Consider the following 14,313-nt stretch of genomic DNA (forward strand, 5'->3'; position numbering starts at 1 on the left):
TTCCATAAATGTTCTGATACTCCTATTCCTTTATTCTGATACTCCTATTCCTTTATTCTCTAGAAACTTCACGTTGTATAAAGAGTAGGGACTTTTGAAGAAAGCACAGCAATTTTAGGAAAACAGCATTAAGCACTTCTGAATCAACTGAAGTTTCAACAATGAAAAAAGTTTAATTGCAACTAATTAAGATAAAGGTGGAATAGGATGCTAGCTGACCTTAGCAGAATGATAACTCCAGTGGGTTGGAACCGATGGAATGGAGCTCTGTTGAAGGCTCCTGAGATTACTTCTGGGGTTGGTGAGAAAATTGATGGTTTTCTGTGATATGAGGACTGGTGATGTCTTCTACATGTTTACATGCTTATTTCTTACTCCTATTTGGTACCATCTACACAAATCACATTATTGAGGATCTGCTATATAAAGTACTGACCACTGATAACTAAGGTCATGAACATGAAAGAAATGGGGCTGTCCCTGCTCTCCAGGAAACAGTGCGGAAAACTGACTTGAGTGCCACCAAACACTGGAAACAGGACATCAAGGACTAATAGCAAAAGACCACTTTTCTTCAGAGTCCATGTCCCAGAGAAAGTAAAATCTGCTATGCCTTGGAGAACTAAGATTTCGGACAAATGGAGAAGGAAAGCTATGAAAATGGAGTCATGTGATCAAAACAGACTAGACTTGCCTCAAACATGTGAAGGTGGGTGATATGAGATAGCACTGATGGTAGGAAAAGCATTGCTTCATGATGAACCTTATCCTCTGGATAAAGGCAGTTAACCTATACCACCCCCCCCCCACACACACACATGTTCATTAAAGAGAATTTCCCCAGGAACATCTACATGCCTCCATGGCTTAGAATGTTAGAATTCAAATGTTTAGGCACTTGTTGGCCCTTCCTGCGGAGCATAGTGGGGACAAGAAAGGTCTCCTGTAATGGGAATGCCTAGGTCTGTCTAGTCTTGGGAGCTCACCTACAGGTGCTGAGTCTCAATCTGCAAGGAAGCCCACTAGATGAGACAACAGCAGGCAAACTCCTCTCAGGAGAATGCACATATTAGCATACTTGTTGTCCGTGTTTCTCTTGATGTCTACTGCTGGCCATTGGAAATGCACTTTCTGGTTCTCAGATCTGATGGGGGATATTGGTATTCCCTCCCACATCTGTAATGGAAAGTCCTAATTCTCGAGGAAGGTACCAGGATGTGGCAGAGCCCCAGAATAACCTGTAAAAAAATGAAGGCTGGTTTAGACAAACAATCAGCAACTTTGAGAATGGGAAACTGCCGGCGCCGCGGCTCAATAGGCTAGGCTAATCCTCCACCTGCAGCGCTGGCACACTGGGTTCTAGTCCCAGTCAGGGTGCTGGATTCTGTCCTGGTTGCCCCTCTTCCAGGCCAGCTCTCTGCTATGGCCCGGGAGTGCAGTGGAGTATGGCCCAAGTGCTTGGGCCCTGCACCTGCATGGAAGACCAGGAGGAACTACCTGGCTCCTGGCTTCAGATCAGCGTGATGCGCCGGCCACAGCATGCTGGCCGCAGCAGCCATTGGAGGGTGAACCAATGGCAAAAGGAAGACCTTTATCTCTGTCTCTCTCACTGTCCACTCTGTCTGTCAAAGAAAAAAAGAAAAGAGAATGGGAAACTAAAAAAATAGTGATAATAGAAACCTTCCAGTATATAGTATAGGAGCTTCAGACTAAGTCGAAGCTTACGGCACCTCCAAGACAGCTGGATAACAGTGAGTTGGGAGTGCAAATACAGGATGGAGAGTAATAGCAATAGAATACATTCAGAAGTTGAGCTGATTTAAAATAGGTGACTAAAATCCTGAGGGGGAAATAACTTCTGGGGAGAAACTTAAGACCCTAATGGCATGATTGTGGGCAAAGTGTTGTCAGGAGTAGAAGTGGGAGACACCAAGGCAAGGAGATGGGAGATGGATCAGGAGGCAAATGGTAGGAAGCTCCCAGGTGAGACCTGGTGAACCTTCTGTTGGCTTCAGGAATTTCAATGGCTAATATGGGCCTCCTTGGAATCTCCTCTGTATCTTCTCTGACCAATTCTGCAAACCCTTTATGAAGATGTAATCGCTTTGAGTCTCTACTAATCGGTGATAGTGAAAAGTCTTCCCATACAGACTTATTCTAAAAGTTAAAAACATATCATGGCACCTAGAATCTGATGGATTCTCAGTCTTCACTGAACTTTAATGTCTATTGTGTTGGATCAACTTTTTTTTAAAGACTTGAAAGGCAGAGGCGGAGAGAAGTCTTCCATCCACTGGTCCACTCACCAAATGGCCGTGACCACTAGAGCAGCGTCGATCCAAAGCCAGGAGCTTCCTCCGGGTCTGCCACTTGGGAATAGGGGCCCAAGGGCTTGGGCCATCCTCCACTGCCCTCCCAGGCCATAGCAGAGAGCTGGATAGGAAGTGGAGCAGCTAGGACTTGAACTGGCACCCATGTGGGATGCTGGTACTGCAGGCGGCGGTTTCACATGCTAGGCTAGAGTGCCAGCCCCAGGATCAGCATTGTTTAATTTCAAATTTTCAGCTACTTCGTATGTGTCTCATCTGCTCAGTATCCTTCCTACATTCTATGACTTAGTTTAGAATATGCCTTACCCAGTAATAAGAGTAAACACTTATTTGGGTGTACAAAGCAAAACATGCCAAAACCCAAAGAACCCAAGTTGAACACTAACATCTGCAGATGAGAAGAACATTCTGTAACTATCTTCTGTTCTCCAAAACCAACTTTTCTTGTTTCTCTAAACACACAACATCCTCAAGTCTCTTAGACCATGCTTAAAATACCTGAACCAGCAAATGGACTCTCTCCATTTGTGGTACACAGCCTTCCTTCTCTGCTAGGCTGGCCTGACTGAAGGCTGTGTTAGGTCCAAGCCTGGAAATGGAGTCCTCTATCCTTCACGGCCCCAAACTGCGAGCTCTACACATCCTGGCTTCCAACCTAACTTTGCCAACTCCCAATAAACCAAGATGTTGGGCCAGTAAGGACTCCTTGTCTACTGGAAATAGATCTTAGAGATCTATTTTCCTGTTGGCAGCCAACAGGAAAAATGGAACCTTGCAAATGACTTAAGTGGCCTTCCATCTATCTTAGGAACGGGGCTTTAAGTGCAGATCCTAGAATGAAAAAAAGGTGATCTCTACTCTTCTCCCACAGGGGGAGAAGGGCCCAGTCCCAATAACAGGAATCTGGAGTGACTTTGCTATTGCTGAAGTTCAGTAGATGTGCTCGTGTAAGGGCAAGCTTGTGGCAGGAAGTGAGGGCTGGCATTCTGCATACCTGTGAGTGATCTCGGGTCTACCCTTGAAGATGGTGCTATTAGATGGAGGGGGAGAAAATCAGCAACCAGGAATCCTGGTCAGCTGGTGATGGAAGAGATACTTAGACTAATTCCTTTCCTACAGGGAGTGCTCCTGCCTAATCATTGGATTGTGTTAAACAAGATGCTCCTTCAAGGCTGATCTTGGGCCTTTGTGCTTAGAGGAGTAGACTGCTGCCTGGCAGAATGAGTTCATATGCTTTGAACATGCCCAGAACTTGTATGGTGAGGTGAGAAACTGATACGCGATACAACGTTGGGAACTTAAAGAACAAGGGGGAAGAGAAAGTTCTGGTAGAAGTCTACAATGGGGCAGATCTGTGCTTTAAGTAGCTGTAGCCAGTGAGAAATCCTGCAGAGAGCAGCTGCCTCATAGGTGGCTGCTGCTACTGCCTGACTTTGAATCTAAGTAGTTGCTTTATGCTGTGCTGTCATCCTAAACCTTCAGAAACAGTCTTCTCTGTATACCTGTTGTTGGAACTTTGGAAAAGTAATGCAGCTGAGTGTGGAGAACGTATAGGGTGAAGGACAGCTCTGCAGGAAGTAAGATTCAGGGAGTGGTATGGGGTGTAGGAGAGAGCAAGAGGTGGCCGTGATAGCTGGAAGGCTGAGAGCCCCAGGAGTATGGCGACACAGTCAAGAGGGAGTGTTGTGAAAGGGGGATGTCAGGTTTCCTCGTGACTACAAAAACATACACTGAAGTACAGAGTGACGTAGAAACCGGGTGCTACGCCATCTGACTACAAACTTTGAGCTATTTATCTGAAGTTGAAGGTTTAACTAGATGTTCAAGAACTACTGGCACTGCTCTCTAACTCAAGACTTCACTGCACTCTCCAGGAAATTGTAGCTAACAGTTGAGTCCTTACTATAGGCCCAGTCCTATGCTGACTTGGGTATGACTCTCACTTTATAGCTGAAGAAACTACATATGGTTCATGCAGCCAGGGTTTAGTTCTAAGTTTTCTAACTCCCAAATCCAAGTTCTTAACTCCTAGCTGTACAGCTTAACATGGAATGACTTGAACTGGGTTGACAACCCAAGTGTTAATCTGATGAGCCCTTGTTATGGTTTATTCCTATCAGCAAACGTGTTGGGGCTCTAGGCAGGAGAAAGTTACAAAAGCTATTACCAGAATCATAAAATGGGAAAGAATAAGTTTATACCACTCACCTTGATGAGCTATTCGGGGCTGAATAGGGCCAAACTTAGGGGAAATGCAACTTAAAAATACCAGAATTCCAAAGATGACTCAGTCTTTTTAAAATGTCTTTTAATGTACTTCAGAATATAATCAGCATGTATACATAAACTATCAGGCAAAAATAAGCATTTTACAAGTAGAGTGTTAACATTCATACACTTAAGTGTTAGCAAAGGTTGGAAACCAGAGCAAAGAATGCAGCAGGAAGGACCTTCCCAAGGAAAGTGCCTCCACCATTAGGCAGCACAGCTACCCTGAAGCTTCACAGAAGACTAAAAGTGCTGAGAAATAGATGGGGTAGCGGCCTCATCCGATGATGTTCCCCGTGGGCCTCCTTGTGTAGCCAAATGGCCCAGCACAGCAAGCACAGCACCCTCTCTAGGCAAACAGTAAACACCTGTTGCGTTACCCTAGATCCACCAGCCTGCAGCGGGGTTTTCTGCCCAGTTAGCAGGCAGGGAATTAAGAATTACAAACGGTCTCACTTAACATAGTCACAGTGGTAATTCCTTTGGTATAGCAACTACACACCCCTGAAGTGCCATCACAAACCCCAATACATAAACTGATTGGAGGCATGCTGACTAGTGAACCCTGGAGTTTGTGCAACCTGAATCACTGCAGCTCATTGGAAGTGAACCTCTTGCATTCAAGTCCTGAAGGTTAGCCATCAGAACAGCTCCTTTATGGGACTACTTGGGAGTGTTGCCCTGAACACGGGATCTTTGCTGCTTCCGTATATGTATGTTACTCACCAGGCTCGGCAACCACAGTCAAAGCCTATGTGATTATGCAAAATGCATATAGGAACCCCACTTCCTAGCTAAGCAAACAGGTGTGTGTGTGTGCGTGTGTGTTTTTAAAGAATTATGCCATTAAAGCATGGAACACATTTAAATGAAGCCAGAGTAGGATGAGGGTTAGGCCTACTGACAAACACGTAGGTTTCCTGGTAAACCAGGCCATTTCTGAAGGGATTGAATGTTGTCCTGGCCTTGAACGTTTCCTTCACTTCTGTGACTTTTTCTCAAGTGAAAACTCCATGGAGACACACAGAAGGGATAAAGATGCCACCATGAAGGAAGTGTCCTAAAGACCATTACTCCACCAGCTGTGAGCAATTGGGATCCCAAAGGGCTTTGGAAATGCTGCCTACTAGAAAATGCAACATCTAACTTAAAGGCATTTCTGGTCTTCTGGAAGAAAGCCTACAAACAAGGAGTAACTAGGATCAGCATTTTACATTCTCTTGCCCCAGGACTACAGAACCAAGCTAATATCCCTGTGAATCTGAAATATGGGGTCTTGCAGACATAGGTCACTGAATTCTAGCATTGTCTACTGTGGGTAGAAATTATAGGAAAACCAAACCAAATATGTTCCATGTAAACTCAAATCCATAAAGGTATACTGAGACTATTGGGTATGAGATTTGATGAGAAATTAAATCTTAAACTTAGATCTGTTTTTGTAAAAATCTTAATTTTGAAATACCTGTAAACCCAATTCATAACTGGTCTCTAAGATTACTCCACTCAGAACCACAAATCTTTTTGAATGCCCTTTGGAAGTTACATACTTGAATTTTAAGTGAGTCTAACAATTAAGTATACTCTAAAGATTTTAAAGTGCATTTCTTAAATACATCAATTAAGTCAGTATTGGGAAAGTTAGATTTTGGTTAATATGGCAATTTCACTTTTCCAAGCAGGTCTCATTCGATCTTGGTCCCATTTGGATTTTGAAATGCATTGAAAACAGCCTTTTTTACTAGCTTGCTTCTGGAATCTGATTAACGCCCCCTCCTCCCAGTCAATGATCAGGTCTATAAGGGAATGACAAAGCTGAACATCACATAAGCCTTCATGTCGCCTTAATGCAGTCAACATGACAGTACCAGCTCCAACTGGTTCCAAAGGTGTTGCAGGTGTGTATCACTAAGTCCAGTGACTGCTAAGAGGCAGATGGATGAGCCCTTCTTCACTCCCTCTTATCTCCTTGACTTATTTTCTGTTCCAGTTATGGGAGATGTTCTGAATCTTTTTCAGTTTGATTCTCTGATCTAGCATCTTGTACCTTGCAGGATGCTCGTCAGTCTTCTTTGGGACTGAAGGTGCGTAGGAGCTGGATGCATAAGCAGGGCGTTTAAAGTGACGCAGAGGAGGCTTGATGACTGGACACCAGAGAGAAAGACAAAAAAACCATCAGCCTCAGCAATGGCATGGCATGACTTAAGAATTTTGGGCAACTTCCTCTTAAACAGTGTGTATTGAATTACCAATAGATGAATAAGCCCACTATTGCCTCAGTCACTTAAAGACAACAAATGACCAAATACATAGCATAGAAAGGGTTAAAGAAGCACGATGTGACACTAGGGTCACCTCTGGGACCTGTAAAGCAAAATGGAGTCCTCAGTCATGGTTAGCACTTGGCATCATGTGTAGGAACTTGGTTTTGGATAGTGGTGCTCAATCTGACAAGGATATCACTGAATTTTCAAGACCCATCTAAAACAACTCTGAAACCAATGCATACACGGGTCAAAGATCAACATGTCAAGCACAGGATAAGGTACCCAACAATTTTTATCATTGTGGAATTGTGAACTAGATCAACAAAGATACTGATATTCCTATACAAAGCTAAAATTGGAAAAACAAGACCCAGTGTTGTGCCTTAGTGAGTTAAGCTGTCACCTGTGATGCTGGCATCCCATATGGGTACTGGCTTGAGTCCCGGGTGCTCTACATCCAATCCAGCACCCTGCTAATGGCCTGGGAAAGCAGTGGAGGAAAGCACTTGGGCCATTGCACCCACAATGGTAGCAGGGACTCAAGCACTTGGGCCATCTCATGCCTTCCTAGACACATTGGCAGGGAGCTAGACTTGAAACAGAGCATCTGGGACTCTAATTGGCCCTCTAATAGGAAATACTGGCATCATATGAAATGCTGGCATTGCAGGTAGCAGTTTAATCAGCTATGCCGCTCTGCCAGCCCCAGAGTTCAAATCCTTATGTTCTAGGGTTTTTTCCCCCACAAACTCATTAGAGCCCCACCCTACTAATAAGTGGAAGAGGTCAGTCTGTAAAGGTTATATAACATATGATTACATTTATGTGACACTTAAATTCTTAGAGGTAGAGTCGCAGATGAGACAAAAGTCTCCCATCCACTGGTTTACACCCTGAATGGCTGTGATGGCCGGAGCTGGGCTGATCTGAAGCCAGGAGCTTCTTTCAGGTCTCCCACACAGGTCACAGGGATCTAAACACTTGGGCCATATTCTGTTTTCCCAGGCCATAGAGAGCCGGGTCCTAAGCAGAGCATATGGGACCTGAACTGGCAACCATATGGGATGCTGGGGCTTAGCCTACTATACCACAGCACCAGCCCCCCCAAGCTTCTATTTTTTTTCTTATTTGAAAGGGAGTTCGAGAGACAGAGCTTCATCCACTGGTTCATACCTCAAATGGCTACAACAGCTGGTGCTGGGCCAGTCCAAATCCAGGAACTACTTCTAGGTCTCCCATGTGAGTTTCAGGGGCCCAAGGGCTTGTCCTGCTTTCCCAGCACATTATTGGGAAGCTAGATTGAAAGTGGAGCAGCTGGGGCTTGAGCTAGCACCCACATAGGATATTGGCGTTGCAGGCGGCGGCTTAACCCACCATTCCACAAGGCCAGCCCCTGTGTGATGCTCTTGAAAGGACAAAAACTATAGGATGACAAAAGATGGTGTTTTGGATGAAGGAAGAATGCTTAAATATAAGTACTTCAAGATTTTTATGGAAAATAGAACTAAGATGTTTGTAAGCAAAACAAAAGTATGTATACAAGGAGACCTCAAAGATTCATGGCTAATGCATAATATGAAAAATACGCACTTAAAACTTTTTTCATCGGAATCAACTTTCATAATGGATTTTCTGATGTATCCTTGCAGGTGATAGAGGTTTTTGTAAAGCACTGAAACTATTCCATATGATACCATAGTGGTAGATACACAGCACTACACACCTCAAAATCCATATGCCTTTGTAGCACAAGGAGAGATTCCTAATGAACAGAAATAAAACACTATTTAGGAGGTCCTAGAAATACCAGAATTCAAAATGGCTAAAACACAACCAAACTGCATCACAAATAGAGGAAAGGACCTCCTGGAGGAAGGTAGTGCAATGGTCACCTAAGTAACTCTGGAATCTGTAAGTCAGGGGGAAAACTCTGCACATAGAATAGTGTATTCTAGTTGATCAAATTGTTTTGGGGTGGGGAGGGGTACAGCTTAAGAACTCTAACACCACTCTACACACACTGGAATTGATCAAGAATCTAAGTGGAGAGTTGATAAGAATGATGGGCATGGGAGTATAGATACAGAGGAGGCTGGAATGAGCTGTGGTACTGGATTAGACTTGGAGTTGTATGGATTTGCCTATAGCTTAACAGATAGGCAGTTATACAAATACTTAATGATGCACACATTAGTATACACATACTTCCTTGTTCTGTCTGCTGAAGAGGTCTCAAAGTGAGGGAAATGATTATAGCCTCAGAAGCTTCAATAGCAATAAGCATACCTAATGATAAGTTATTTAATACCACTCCAATAAAAGGAAATAGGTATGAGGCCAGCCCCATAGTGGATAAAGCTGCCACCTATGGTGCTGGCATCCTATATGGGTGCCAGTTCAAGTCCCAGCTGCACCACTTCCAATCCAGCTCTCTGCCGTGGCCTGGGAAAGCAGTAGAAGATGGCCCAAGTTCTTGGGCCCTTGCAACCGCATGGGAGACCAAGAAGCTCCTGGCTCCTGGCTTTGGGTTGGCGCAGCTCCAGCCACTGTAGCCAATTGGAGTGAGCCAGCAGGTGGAGAACCACCCCCCCGCCCCGCCCTGCCCTGTGTAACTCCAACTTTCATATATTTTTAGGAAATGGGGCTCCTTGTAAGAATGACTGACTCTAGGACTAAAGTACAAAATATACAAAAGTACTAAAAAGCAAACACATGTACACAATGATAAATGAATCCTGAATAAAGAACTGAAACGCCAAAGCTTGGACAACTTGAACAATAAGATAAATAAGGCAGTGTTGTATTATAAGCCAAAGTATAAAATATCTGAGTCCATCCTGATATCAACGAGTGAATGTAGGATAATAGACAAGCTACCTGGAATTCTGCATAAGAGACCTACATATTTGTACCCTCTTCAAGGAAGGGGGAGCCCTTAGCATGAGCTGGTTGTAATAATGTCCTTCCAAAGAAGTATGTCTACGAAGGAAGCAAGAGAGTAGCTTACAGTGAAAGAATCAACATGACCCCACCCAGGAGCCCAAGGTTGATATCAAAAGTGTTGGTAGGACGTACCTTGGATAGTACTGATGAAAACTAACATTTACCTCTGTGGTCTCTGTACAACATACAACCTCACTATAATATCACATATATCCCAGTTGAAGGGCATTCCTCAAGGTCATCAAAAACAAGGGATGTCTGGGCAACCATCACAGTCAAAGGGGACCTGGGGGGATCACTATGAAGCAACACTGGAAGGGAAAGTCACCAGGGAACAACTGGGATATCTGACTAAAGGAAGGAACTTCAGGAAACCATGCACGTATCATCTGTCTTCTGCCCACAAAAATGCAGGTTGGAGACTATCTAACTCCTCCTCCCTCCAGTACTTCTGCTGTAGACCTACACCAGCTCTCCTGATCAGTGAGATGATTGTAAATAGGAATAAAGATCCACAACCAGTTACAACACATGGAAGATAGAGCAGATATAACTAGGTGAAAGCTGTGACAGCCATGTTAGGGTTGACTAGTTACCCCAACACTAGCTCTTGCTGGATGGTGATGCACAAATGGGCCAGTTGGACAGATGGGTCAAATCCCTGAGGCCACCTTTGTGGGAAAAATCTTCCAATGGCACATTTAAGCATAGTGTCCATGATAAAGCAAAACACTAGGAACAACTTAAATATACAATCATAAGAATAAATTAATTTGGGGTAAATTCTTAAAATATAAACCTGACACTATAGATGGTATAGATATCAACAAAGTTGTATAATACTGTTAAAAGCAGTACATATGATCATTACTAGTAATAAGCACATGTATAGGAAAACCTGAAATACTTTCATAAGCTCAGCAGTGGTTACTTCTGAGTAGCATAAACATTTTCTTTTGTCTATAATTTTTCTATGATCACTCTAAGTATGTAATTCTCTAAGGATCATTGGAACTATTCTACAAATCACACCTAATAGTTGGTAGAATTGTTCATTTTGTGTTAATATAGACATCTCAATAGCAGAATACTTTTTTACAGCCTCCAGACTAATAGGCATATTTATTCATTGACTTTGAATACCTGCTGGGTACTGCTGAGCTAGCATTGAAGGGAGCAAATTCTTGTCCTAGTGAGGTTTCTATTCTAGTAATACCCTCAAATTTGCAAATCTCTTGAAGAAACATTTTCATGTGTAAGATGTGCTATGACTACAAGCTCTTTAATACCCACACCAACTTGGCCTTCTAATTTGCAAAGTATAGTAAACACATTCAGCACAAGGCCCTATTTTGACTTTGTATATATTCCATAATCCAGGAGAACGGAGTTGAAGATCTGGGAGTACCTAATTGGGGTTTCTTCTAGGTAAACAAGAGATTATGGCCCCAAACTCTTTAGGAATAAACAGTACTATTACCTGGATATAGTGAGGAGAGAGCACACTTCAGATGAAAGATTGTTGGAATTGCCTGGGCTACCTGATTTACTGCTCTTCAAAGTCAGTCCCTCTCCATATTCATTCTATTTTCTCTACTCAGCATGAATCCAGCCAAAGTATTATTGAATTCCTCACATCTCAGCATGAAGAAACATTTGCCATTTGCTTAGAATCCTGACTGTCAGAATAGAAACTCTCCTTGCCATTGAAGATGCTGCAAATAGAGTTGAACCTGCTGATTAGAGATCCGCTCCCCAGCGAGATTGTGGGAATGCTTATATACCTGCTGTCACTCTTGCTCAAAACATGGGAAAAGGGAAAATTTCATACAGTGCTACTCTGTATGCATTCCTGGCCTCTCCCATCTGCAGAAGAATGTGCTGTGATGACGGGGCACAACAGCAGAGCCAGGAAGAAGGCACCATCTTGAACTTGTACAAGTGTGAACTCCTGGGGTATTCCTGTTTGCCCTCTGGTAATTCCTGATGTATTGGATCTCAGCCTCCTGACGATGAATGGGTACTACTCACAGCCAGGCCCAACCAGTAGTACAACTTCCCTCCCTGGTGTAGAACAACCAAGCTAGGACAGGGCCCTGAACCCCTACCCCATACTTATCAAGTTGAACACTTCTTCCCTTTGAAGACACGTTCAACAGGTCTATCTCATCTCAGTGATTAACTGGAGACAATCTATTTAGCTAATGAAGACTTTGACTACGGCACATATCTCTGCCTAGAAACTGAACTTGGGAAAATCATTATCAAATATAACTAGGAAAAGACAGCTCAAGACAAATTAATACGTCATTGTATCCTTATAACTACATGCATTTTTTCAAGTAAAAGATATCCTAAGAGTTCTCATCTACTTACACTCATCACTTTCATGAATTGCCATTATTCCTGACTCTCTGCCCCTTCTCCTGTTACCACTACCTTGAATTTCTTTTACTCCCTTGTACTTGATGGCTGCTTTTTCTTGGCATGGGAAAATATCATACAGAGTTATCTTTCTACAGAAAAATTGTTACTCAACAAACTAATACGATTGTTAGTTGTGTTTGGGTATTCTAACATAAATGAGGGGCTCAAAAGTTTTGTTTACGACTTATCGGTCTGTTTCCCAAAGCACTCTTGAAAAAAGTGTGCAATAGATTTGAGGAGAGGGAGGGCTTCCAGTCTCGACTTGAACTGAGTTCAAGTTAGGATCTTCTCACCAGAACTTGATGCCTTAGATGATGGTGATCTATATTGTGAGAACAGCCAATAGACTGTAGCTTTTCTCAATTTTACTTGAAGATTCCCTTTATCAGTAGCATTTAATAGTGTTGAACAGAAAACACTTATGGTATCTGATGTAATTTATTGTTTTTCCAAATCCTAAGCCATCCTCTCAATATACCCTTGTTCTTACCCAAGAGCAAGACTGAAGAGTCACTAGTTCCCATCTACATTTGAATCTGGCCTAATTCCCTGAAGTTAAATGTGACTTCTGGTTCTTTGAAAGAACTTCAAGGTGATCATTGGAACCACCAAGCCGCAGTGCAATGGCATATTCAAGTAGTGAACTTCTCAATCTCTAACACGGCATCCCCTCAAATGGCAACATCTTGGCCTATTGTTAGCTTCTGAATAAATGCTAATATTAGCATCTTGAAGTGTTGGGCATCTGTTCATTCAAATATAGCATCATGAAATGTGACCTTTTGAAAACATTTCCATCAACAGCTATTTTCTACCTGTACAGACACTAAACAAGATAATTTATTGCTACTTAAATGTTTTACATGAATAAGAAATATTCCCGTCATTTATGCCTAAAATCTGCTAAAAACAAGTATCTACTTGTGATATTGGCTTAATCGTGTGGAGAGCCCTTATAAAAATGCACAGAAGTCACCTAAGTTATGAATTCCAATGTTAACTTCAGTGCCATTGAGGACAGAACATAAGAACTGAGCCCTGTGGTTTTCATTTCAGGATCCACTATGGTTGCTTAAAAAAATGCATTGTTGTACTAGGTACAAGGCTAAGAATTTAAGATGAACTAGCACTTAATCACTATGCTCCTGCAACACAAGCATCACTGTGACCCCACTTCTGGGTGAGGAAATGGGCTGAGTTGAAGTAATGACTTTGTGGTAATGACTCAGGAAAAAATGAGTGTCCTATTAGAAGGTCTGTTAAATTACTGCCTTCATATCTTCACTGATCTGGGCCAACCTGGAATGCTAACAGGTATTCCAAAAGTCTAGGTGATGGAGAAGAGACACTCAAGTCTGAACTCAAGGAGTTTAGGTGAAAATGTTGTTTAAGTGATCATCAACCCTGCCTTCAATAAGATCTGAGAACCATGTGGGGAGTTCTTAAATCCTGGTGTGTAAGTTTTATCTTGGAGCATTGACAGCAGAACCTGTGGGGATGGGACTGAGACCGCAGGAGCTCTTAAAGCTCACCAGATAATTCCACCATGCCAGATAGTGCTTCAACCTCTAAACCTCTTCCTCATCTTCAACCCATTATCTTGGGTGCAGTTCCCACCATCCTTGGAAGATAGCCAGATTGAGTTCTAGCTTTCTCTTTACATGGGTACCTCATTTCAGTTCCTGTCTTTAAAAATGTAGATAATGACACCCCCTTCAGAGGTCTGTCGTGAGAATGAAAACTTATGCCTGTGACAGCAGCCAGCACATTGCTTGGCACATAGTAGTGCTCACTCAATATAGTTGTCATCCCTTTGCTGAGATGAAGACCCTGTGTTTTGGGAATAATCTGGGAGATTTGCAACTGCCAGAACAATTCAGTAGCAGCATCCTTTTCCAACTATGGAATTCATTTGTTCCCCTGAAAGGCAAAAAACATTAATGAAGTCATGTTGATAGGAATCCCTTCCTTTGTAGAAACATGACTTGGCAATGTTTGCTGAACCAGAAAATTACTCTTAAACCATGCACATTAGATGTAAGGTTGTCTAAGGTGATAAATCTAGTCTTAAAATCTTT

General features: G+C 42.7%; 1 protein-coding gene across 4 annotated transcripts in view; it reads right to left on the reverse strand.

Moving 5' to 3' along the window:
* Positions 1 to 6,433: 6,433 nt before the first annotated feature.
* Positions 6,434 to 14,313, reverse strand: part of PDE1C (phosphodiesterase 1C) — a 543,851-nt gene continuing 535,971 nt past the window's right edge. For all 4 annotated transcript variants that reach the window (XM_070059701.1, XM_002713741.5, XM_017344418.3 and 1 more), the window contains one exon: positions 6,434 to 6,742. In XM_070059701.1, coding sequence (XP_069915802.1) covers positions 6,573 to 6,742 — 170 coding nt within the window. In that variant the 3' untranslated portion in view covers positions 6,434 to 6,572. The remainder of the gene's footprint in view (positions 6,743 to 14,313) is intronic.

Source organism: Oryctolagus cuniculus, chromosome 16 (genome assembly GCF_964237555.1).
Source record: "Oryctolagus cuniculus chromosome 16, mOryCun1.1, whole genome shotgun sequence".
NCBI lineage: Eukaryota > Metazoa > Chordata > Mammalia > Lagomorpha > Leporidae > Oryctolagus > Oryctolagus cuniculus.